Source organism: Peromyscus maniculatus, chromosome 13 (assembly GCF_049852395.1).
Source record: "Peromyscus maniculatus bairdii isolate BWxNUB_F1_BW_parent chromosome 13, HU_Pman_BW_mat_3.1, whole genome shotgun sequence".
In the NCBI taxonomy this organism is placed as follows: domain Eukaryota; kingdom Metazoa; phylum Chordata; class Mammalia; order Rodentia; family Cricetidae; genus Peromyscus; species Peromyscus maniculatus.
Window position 1 is genome coordinate 16,083,577 of NC_134864.1, and position 9,947 is coordinate 16,093,523.

At 40.1% G+C, this 9,947-nt stretch overlaps 1 protein-coding gene across 1 annotated transcript in view; it reads right to left on the reverse strand.

The window, feature by feature from the left end:
• LOC143268351 (uncharacterized) overlaps positions 1-9,410 on the reverse strand; it is a 28,411-nt gene extending 19,001 nt beyond the window's left edge. Inside the window, exons 1-2 of the mRNA XM_076550518.1 lie at positions 9,280-9,410; positions 2,846-2,899 (exon numbers count right to left, since the gene is read on the reverse strand). Of these exons, the coding sequence (XP_076406633.1) occupies positions 2,846-2,899; positions 9,280-9,407 (182 nt within the window). The 5' untranslated portion in view covers positions 9,408-9,410. The remainder of the gene's footprint in view (positions 1-2,845; positions 2,900-9,279) is intronic.
• Between the last annotated feature and the right edge of the window lie 537 nt (positions 9,411-9,947).

Consider the following 9,947-nt stretch of genomic DNA (forward strand, 5'->3'; position numbering starts at 1 on the left):
GAAGATGCCGGTAAGCCACGAGCCACATGGCAAGGTATAGATTTATGGAAATGGATTAATTTAAGCTATAAGAACAGTTAGCAAGAAGCCTGCCACAGCCATACAGTTTATAAGTGATATAAGCGCCTGAGTGATTATTTTATACATGGATTGTGGGACTATGGGGCTTGGGGAACCTGGAGAGAAGCCCTCCAGCAACAAATGGCGCCCAACGGCTCGAGTTTCCACCTTAAACCTGAGAATATTTAATAACCAATTTTAAACAGACCCAAAAACAGGTTCCTGCTTCTTGTCTCATACGGGCAGCTAGACACCACAAAACACAGGTTTGAACACTGGCGAGTTCCTGGCGTGTGCGTTTGACCGGCAGTATGGCGAAAATGAGGCATCTGTCACCGGCACATTACGCTGTGTGGTAGATTTAGTCTTTACTAGTATTAAAAAAAAGAAAAAAAAAGTTTCTGAGCTACACGCTGCTTTGATAAAATCTTAGACCCACTATTTCTGAGACTTGATGACTCACAAAACTGGCGGAAAACGCCATGTTGGTAAGCTGAAACGGGTGGAGCCAGCAGCAACAGAGCCATTTCAGTCTTAGAATACTGCAGTTTAAAGCAATAGATTCACAATACGTAGGCTTGAAAGAAAAAAAAAAGATAAATTAATATAAAAAAACCACGTAAAGATGAATATTACACAGACAATTTGGATTGTGTTGTCTTTGGGATTTTTAACTGCAAAAAAACATTTGATCAAAAAAGATGTTGAATTAAACCAATATGTATATTTTAAAGGTAACTTGACTTCAAAATTTGGATTTAAGGATTTGTTGCTTTGGAAAAGAGGTTCTGCTTTTGTTTCCACAGAAAGCCAGAGGCTGTGGATTTGTTCCAGATTAAGATACATCAGGTTTCACCAGCCAAGACCCCCTGAAAGGTCTCCGATGACACCATGGCCCAGATGATCCAACATCCAGAGCGGTTTCAAGGCAACTGGTTCACACAATACAGCCTCACGGACTACCCCATAGGCCTAAAATTTTCTTTGTGTCCCCATAAGATACAGTGCCCCCCTCCAACAGGAAGTAGTAGTAAGAGATGCTACGCCCAAATTCCCAAATATACCAAGCTGCCTTTGGAGGTGAAATTGGCTCACTCCCCCTCTAAACCCAAACATATTGCTTTAAAAAAAATGGTTAAGAGATTCTTGTGTCCCAAATCAGAAGAGCCCTCTGGTGTGGGACAGAGAAAAACCAATATTTTTATTTAAAACAGGTTGATTATAAATATGATCTCTTTCTAAAAAAGAAAAGGGGATATGATATAGATATATAGGAGGATATGGAGATGATAAAAGGGTAGATTAATGAACCTACTTTTAAAGAACAACTTGTTTAAAATGTTTTACATTGGTATAGATTTTAGTTTATTGATACAAACTTGAAGTTAATTTTGTTATACTGTATATATATATATTTCTATTCTTTTTGTTTGAGGTATTATGTTTATATAACTCATTTAAAATTGTAATGGATAATTAAAAAATAGATTAATAATTAGTCATCTATGATAATCATATTTGTAGCCATGTTAGTTAAGTCTTCTAGGTATACATAGATATATTTCAGATAGATCGGTAATCTTCAAACACTTCATAGACCTAGAGAATATGGCATTTAAATAACTTTGAATTCTGTTGACGTGAGACACAATTGCTCCTGGCTGCACCAATTGATCCTGAGAGAATGTTGGGCTTCTAAGACATTTCCATTTGGAAGTTTGTCTTTTTGGCACAAAATGGCCTACTGGGCAAAGAACTGCCCTTGCCTTGATGGCTGACAGTACAAATATAATGCTGTCCTTTCTGGACAAGTGGGACACAAGGAAAGCGACCACTGTACTCTGCCAAGACAGGGTAAGATGGTCTTTCAGAAATCCTGCTTCTGAAAATGGTCTGTCAGATACTCTAGGCCTGTAGCCTATTTGAATGCACCAACAATGCTGAGAAACATTAGGTGACTGTCCAGGCTGCCAGCTGTCTTGGTCTACTTTTGCAAGATTCCCAAAAATTGCTTGCATCCATCTACCATTTCTCAGGTACCATTATGTTCCTTCTCAGGTCTTTGATGTGGTTGAAAACTAGATAGTTGTAATTTCCTCAGTTATGATAAAAGATAAGTTAGATATAAAACCTTAAACTCACAAATATAAGATAGATAGGACATCTTCTTTAATATTGTAACTGTAATTCTTGCTCGGTAATTGTTTTGTTATATGTAATTTTACCATGTTAAAGTTAAAACCTTCCTTTTTAAAAAAAGAAAAAAAAGGGGAAGTGCTGTGGATATTGCTCTATATAAATAAAACACGGATGGCCAGTGACCAAGCAGGAAGTAAGTTGGTTTTTCGAGACAAGGTTTCTCTATGTAACAGTCCTGGCTGTTCTGGAACTCTCTTTGCAAACCAGGCTGGCCTTGAACTCAGATCTCCCTGTCTTTGCCTCCTGAGTGCTGGGATTAAAGTCATGCACCACCACCGTCTGGCTTGGAAAAAGAAACCTTAAGAAAAGAAATATACCAATTAAAAGATTCAGAAGCTATCTAAATTGTTTCAATAGCTATCTAAATCTCTCTGTTTTTTGAAACTTTTTAAAACTATTATGCATTGTTTATAGCAAATGAATGAACTTAATTATGATCTCCTCATCCAGTCGATAAGGTACTTTGATCATATTTCCTTTTCATAGAAACCACACTTATTCCTTCCTTTACAGTCGTTTTCCTTTTCTCTAACAGTCCCTTTTCTACTTTCTTTTCACATTTGGAAAGAAAATGTAAAGTACTTACCTCTCCGAGCCTGCTTTATTTTGTTTAACATGATTGCTGGTTTCACCTCTTTTCCTGAAAAAAGATAGAATTTTGTTCTTTTTAATGTGCTCCAAACACTCCATTGGGAACATCCGCCACATTTTCTAATTCCATTCACCCACTGATGAGCACCTGGGCTGATTCACATGGCTGCCGTGAATAGTGTATCTATTGTAATCTGACCTCGATTCTGTTGGGTGTGTATCCATGAGTGGTACACTTCATCATGTTGTGCTTCTAATTTAAGTGTAAGTGATCAGATACAAATTCTGTTTCTTAATGCTTTACAATCAAACTACAGGGCACTAATGAATAAAATAAACTTTCAACGTTGCTAGAGGACGTTGTCAGATCCCTTTCAAAGGACTAAGTTTAGGGTGATCGATGACTTCTTGACACAAGCAATGAGCATAACAGATCATTGGAACATTGTTGACTGTTCAGAAGACTGTCAACTGTCTATATGTGAAAGAAAATCCTTTGAAACAATCACAAAATGATGTATATATTTAAGATAAATGGAAATAAGGTTCGCTTAACTAGCATATCATCATCATTGGAGGAAATTCTAAGAGAAGGTGAGCCCAGGTGGAAAGCCTGAATGAAAGAAGGAATGGGAAGCAGAGAAAGAGATAAGTAGAAAATGGGTAAATATGAATGAACTCCTACTAAACAAAATATTAACATATTGTAGAATTAAATTCCTCCTAGTATACATAATAATATATGTTGAATGACTAAATCCAGTAAAAGCTTCAAGCAGTCCTTACTGTTTGATATGAGGTAAAGTATAGAGACCTCAGAAATATTTGTTGTATTATAAATATCTATCTATCTATCTATCTATCTATCTATCTATCTATCTATCTATCTATCATCTATCTATCCCACTATGCATGTTATATTTTACACTAAAGTAAAAATATGTATGTTCTTATTCAGTCAGCTTATTTCATACACTGTACCTTGTGGGCTTCAGTTTCAGTCCATAGAGCCCTTGGTGATCATGGAAGATTCTCCTGGCTACCATCATCATGGCCTTCACTTTTCCCAAGGGAATATAAGCAGATCTCTCCATTCTCTTCCCCTCACCTCCACTATTTTCCCTACCACATGCTCTTTTCTTCAAATTCCTCAACATCAGAACCCACCTCTCTTGTTTTTCTTCTGTCTTAATGATAACGCAGTAACTGTTACAATCTAAGACAAACTGTTCTAATTCTTCCAAAGGATTTTATTCTCTCTCCTCTTACCCACCCTTCTCACATAACATCCCTCTTTTTAGTGGACCCTTGGGTTTAGATGACATTTGAACCTGGGCACAATTTTTTGTTTGTTTGTTTTTTTTAATTTTTCAAGACACGGTTTCTCTGTGTAGTTTTGGAGTCTGTCCTGGAACTCACTTTGTAGCCCAGGCTGGCCTTGAAGTCACAGTGATCCACCTACCTCTGTCTCCCAAGTGCTGGGATTAAAGGCATGTACCATCACTGCATGATTGAACCTAGGCATGTTTAAATACTTTTTTTTAAAACAGTTATGCCCAAGTACTAAAGTTATTTTTTTCTAATATTCATCTTATAATGCTTTTCATGACTAAATGTCTTGAAAACATTTCACTAAATCTTTATTTTTACTCCCCCACTTCCTGATCTGTTAGAATTTAACATGTTGTTTCAGTTTTCCTTAGACCAAAGACTGTTGAAAATTATTGATGATCTAAATTGCCCTTATTTAGGTGGATATCTATAAGTTATTTCCTATTCTGAGATGTTTAACTTCTCTTTCCAGATGGATAAATACTTGGTACTATGTATTCTCACCTGAGTGAACATCACAAGAACAGAAGTAGTGTAGTATTGATTTTGATCTCCCTTGTTTTGGGATTAGAAGTCAGTGGTCTTTTTTGTCAGTGTCTTGGGTGCCTTTGCATCACTCTAACAGAATACCCGAGAAAATTAAATTATAAACAGAAAAGATTTATTTGACTCGCAGTCCAAGGCTGGAAAACTCACTCTTTGGGACCTCAGATAGGTGTACTGGATGGCAGTGATATGAAACAGATGATAGAGTGCATGCTTAGTTCATAGCCAGGATATAAAAGACCAAAAGAGTATGAGGAAGAAATCTACCATTCCCCTTAAAGCATATCCCAAAACTTCACTGCATACCCAAGGCCTATGACAGCTACTCTTCATTGCCCACATGACAAGAGTTAAAGTCATCTGAGAGTTTGGTGAGGGTTGTGTAATGGTTCTTGAGGAGATATGAAGAAATGTCTGTTCTCCTGCATAGGGCTCCAGAGCAGATCAAAGCAGTAGTTCCACCCGTGTCCGTCTCAGTGAACCAACGAGTTTACTAGGGTATGAATAACTCAAAGGTAACTGCATCACTGGAAAATATACCCTAGCCTGAGTGGTGATAGGGTATGAATAACTCAAAGGTAACTGCATCACTGGAAAATATACCCTAGCCTGAGTGGTGATAGGGTATGAATAACTCAAAGGTAACTGCATCACTGGAAAATATACCCTAGCCTGAGTGGTGACTCACAAGAGCTGCGATTGTGGAAACCTGTGTTTCACTTGTAGGCAGCCTCCACGGGACAGCCCTCTTTCCCCAGAGATGTTTTTTTTCTTTATAACCTTGTGAATCTTATAACTTCCTAAGCTTCCTGAATCTCATAAGCTGTCTGTCTTCCTCCATGATGGAATGTTTCCATTTAGAGGAAACCCCTACATGACAGTGAGGCATGTCTGGATGGATGGATGGATGGATGGATGGATGGATGGATGGATGGATGTGGGCACATCCAGGGAGGATTTGCTGAAGCCAGAGGATCCACACTCAGTGTGGCTGTCATCCTTTCTGAGCTGGGGGTCTGAAAAGAATAAAAGGAAAAAGGAGAAAACAGGAAGAGCACTGGTATCCCCTTCTCTTGGCATTGTGGCCCATGGTGATGGGAAGTACTCAGCTGCACCTCACCCTTCACCATCAGGACTGAGCCCTCTGAAACCGTGAGCTCAGATCTATCTTTCCTCCTGGAGATTGTTTCTGTTGGGCATTTTTTGGCAACCGTGACATAAAACTAACTAAAGCAAGGCTTCTTTTCTTAAGGGACCGCAGATCCTTTCAATAGCACCACTGTGGTCACTGATCCCTTAAAATTCTTGCCTTTGTGAGTAAAGACCCAAACTATGCAGTCAGTCTTATCTCCATAATTGTTTTCCTGACCCCTCAGTTCTCTTGGGAATTGTGAAAGAGTTAGCTAAATACATCAAAATTCCTCTTGAATTTCTTTTTCTTTCTTTCTTTCTTTCTTTCTTTCTTTCTTTCTTTCTTTCTTTCTTTCTTTCTTTCTTTCTTTCTTTTTTTTTTTTTTATTGAGACAGGGTCTCATCTCATTCAGGCAGGCCTTAAACTCACTATGTAGTTGCTTCTGGCCTTGAATTCCCAATCTTTCTGCCTCTACCTCCTAAATTTTGGGATTATGGGTACACACCACCATACTAGCTGTTAAGTTTGTTCTTGACATGAGGGTAGAGTGGGAACTATTCTACAGGGGAAGGTTCCCAGTGCAAAGGGGTAGAGGGGGGTAATAGAAGTTGAATATTATTAAAATATATAGGTATGTGTACATGTCTAGTGACATTTGCACAATTATACATTAGCAAGTTTAAAAATTCATTTCAAACCTTGAAATATTTCTTGTTTAGGTACTTTTTTTAAAAATAGATTTTAGATAAAAAGAAAGACTAGTTATAAAACAGATAAAAACCAATTTACCCCGACTTCAGAAGATATGAAAAAGGGAAAAGGGTCTAATTTCACACTCCAACTCCTATATCTAACAAACTGCCCCAGGTGTCCACAGAGGACTTTCTGCTTGAGATCCTAATATGCTAAGTATGATTTCTCAAGGGATGATATTACTCTGAAAAGTCCATGTTAACAGAAAATTAAAATAAGGCTGGAGTACAATATTAGCATTGTAGCCAAATGTAGTGGTTTAATTTAACCGTCAGGAAAAGAAAAAAGTCTGTCAGGTTTCCAGGGGGATTTGAGGCTGCACAGGTGAACACTAATTTGTAATGGTTTTGTTAGAAGACCATCTGCCCCTTGTCACTGCTGAATGGAGAATTTTTAAAAAATTTCCTGGCTCCAAGCATTTATGTATATTTAAAAACACATGACAAAAATGACTTGCAGAAAATTTTGTGTTTGTGTGCATTGCACGGTACCCTGATCTTTCTGGCATTTCACTTTGTGTTTGATTTACTGGTAGGCAAATTGTGCTGATCCACGGAGGTGTGTGTGTGGTCTTGGGGTGGAGAAGGACTGGCAGAGGCAGTCTGTGGGGAGGGGATGGGAGTAGGTAGTAGGCCTGCAATGAGAAGACGTATCTGAATGGTTCTTATAGATTTAGTATCTATGTAAGCCATCTCGAAGACAATTAGCAACCTTGAGTTAGTGGTTATAAATGGGATGATGGGCTGTGGTTGATGGTAGTATATTGGTAAATTAAAATTTGGTGCCCCGTTGCCACCAAGGAAGTTGCCTACTCTACAAAGCAACATTAAATTAAACGGTGATTTCATTCTCCCTAAGTACACCTAGAACAAGCAAACACAATATAAACCTTGATTTCCATCCAAGTCTACTGTTTAAATCTCAAGTGCAGCAAGGCAGGCAGAGAGAGCCGCTTCCCCACAAAGGCTTAAGCGAGCCTTTTGTACCCGCCAGCCTCCACTGCGGGCATGGGTTGCCCTAGTGATGAATGTCTTGCTTTGTGTGGTCTCAGCATTTTTTTTTTTTTTCTGGAGAGGGGGTTTTAATGAGAAGGTGAACAGAGGGGGCTTCTTTTGAGACTGCAATAGCAGGAGGGTCACTTCTACAAATGCGCGCACAATGCCGCCGTTCCTTCTCACGGAGCTCTGACAGCCTGAGGCTGTGCCTTGGTCGGTCCCTGTCTCTCTCACTGTTATTTCTTATCTTTTCTTACTGGGTAGTGTTCGAAGCTCGCCTTGGTTAAGTACTGTTTCAGAATGGCCTGTGGTCTCAAAGTGCTGGAATTCCTTTAGAAGAGAAAAGAACTAGCCAGATCTCTCTTCCTTCCTTCCCTCCCGTACTCCCCCTCTCCCTTTCTTTCTCTTTGTCTCTGTTTCTCTCTGTCTTTGTCTTGTCTCTCTCTCTTTGTCTCTGTCTCTCTCATACACACATTCTCTCTCTCTGTCTCTCTCCATCTCTGTCTATGTCTCTGTCTCTCTCTGTCTCTGTCTCTCTCTCTCTCTCTCTCTCTCACACACACACACACACACACACACACACACATACACACACACACACACACACACACACACGTCTCCTCTTGGCATCATCATTCATGCATAAAGGACTGAGTCTTGGTTTTCCCAGGAAGACACACTCCAGTTCCTTTCACCTACAGATGTGGAGGGGCTTTCCCTTCTCAGCTTTACCCACACACTCTAGGAAGTACACTGCTGTCAGCTTCAACACCCTTTCTCCTTCAGGATCCATTATGCAGGGCAGGAGTGGGAGGAACGTCTGTAATTGCTATATTTTAGGGCTCACTTGGGGCTAGATTTGATTGAACACACATAGTAAACTCCTGATTATCCATGCTAATGGAAGGAGTAGAAATTCAGACTATGTGCGTGTTTCCATCTGACTTTGAAATGTGCCATGTGATTTTAAAAAGCAATAGCAGGTGGTTTTACTTAGAATGATAATAGGGAAATTACTTTTGGGTTGCCAGGGTTTGCCTCTGTAGGTAAAACGGCAGAAAGCAATGTTCTGCCTCTTATTCCCACCTTACAAATATACCTGGTGCCTTCACTACATTTACTCCTTACTCTCTCGTTCTATTTCCACAATGAACTACAGAAAATAGGAAATGGGTAAGGTTTAGTCATTAGGTAGCTAACGAAAGAGCACACTGTCTTACACTTGTATCTAAGTAAGAGTCGAAAGTTCCAAACTAAGGTCACAAAATGACAAATGTGGGTGATGTTTGATATTTGTACGGAATATCGCTGTTTCAGGATGTATTACCAGGGTGATCACTGTGTTGACAGCACGCTGTGTTATTGTTGTTTCCTGCTATATCCTTATAGCATAGAAGAGTGCTCAATTAGTTTGTATAGACAGAATGACCAAATGGGTGAAAAATACCATCCTCACTCCTCCCCCTCTGTGTGTGTGTGTGTGTGTGTGTGTGTGTGTGTGTGTGTGTGTGAGACCACACCCATCCAGGTTTTATTATGCATTGGTGATCCCAATCCATGTCCTCATGTTTGCGGAGCAGGCACTCTACTGTCTGAGCCACTTCCCGGGTCCTTTCCCTTGCCTGTTCATCTAACTTGTTCATTTGCATATAAAAATGATATATGACCTACCTTATGAACAGCACTTCTGTATACACTCTCAATGGAATGCATAACAGTGGGAGGGCTTTTCCGCGAACAAGCTCACTCCATTTCTGCTGTTCTGCACTTTGCTGATTTGTTGGACAAAGTGTGTTCATCCTCTTCACCAAGGCGGCTTTTCTTGGGAGAGAAGTGACCAAGGGCAGTGCTGTTCGCGCAAGTCATCTCCGTCACTACGTCCAGCTGGTCACAGGGTGGCTGTGTGTGACAAACCACTGGCTGCCCAGACCAGCGGGAAGCTCACACGCTGTGCTCCCTCCAGCCAATTCTTTTCTTAATCAAACTTCCGTGTGTGCCACGTGAGTTGAGAAGAAACCAGAAAGGAAAGGTGAGATTGGGATGGTACCTCTTCTCCATTGTGACTTGCTCTGAGGAAGATGAGTTGGTGGGGACGCAACAACCGGGCATCTTCTAGTTCCACCTGAGGAGCCAGACACTCCCTCCCCTGCAGGCGTTGTGCTGGGGTACAGAGTTGGTTGCTTAGCTTCGTAGAAAAGCCAGGATTGAGAATAAACCCTCTTTTTTTTTTTTTTTTTTATTTGAGCCAGGGTTTCTCTGTGTAGTTTTGGTGCCTGTCCTGGATCTCCCTCTGTAGACCAGGCTGGGCTCGAACTCACAGAGATCCACCTGGCTCTGCC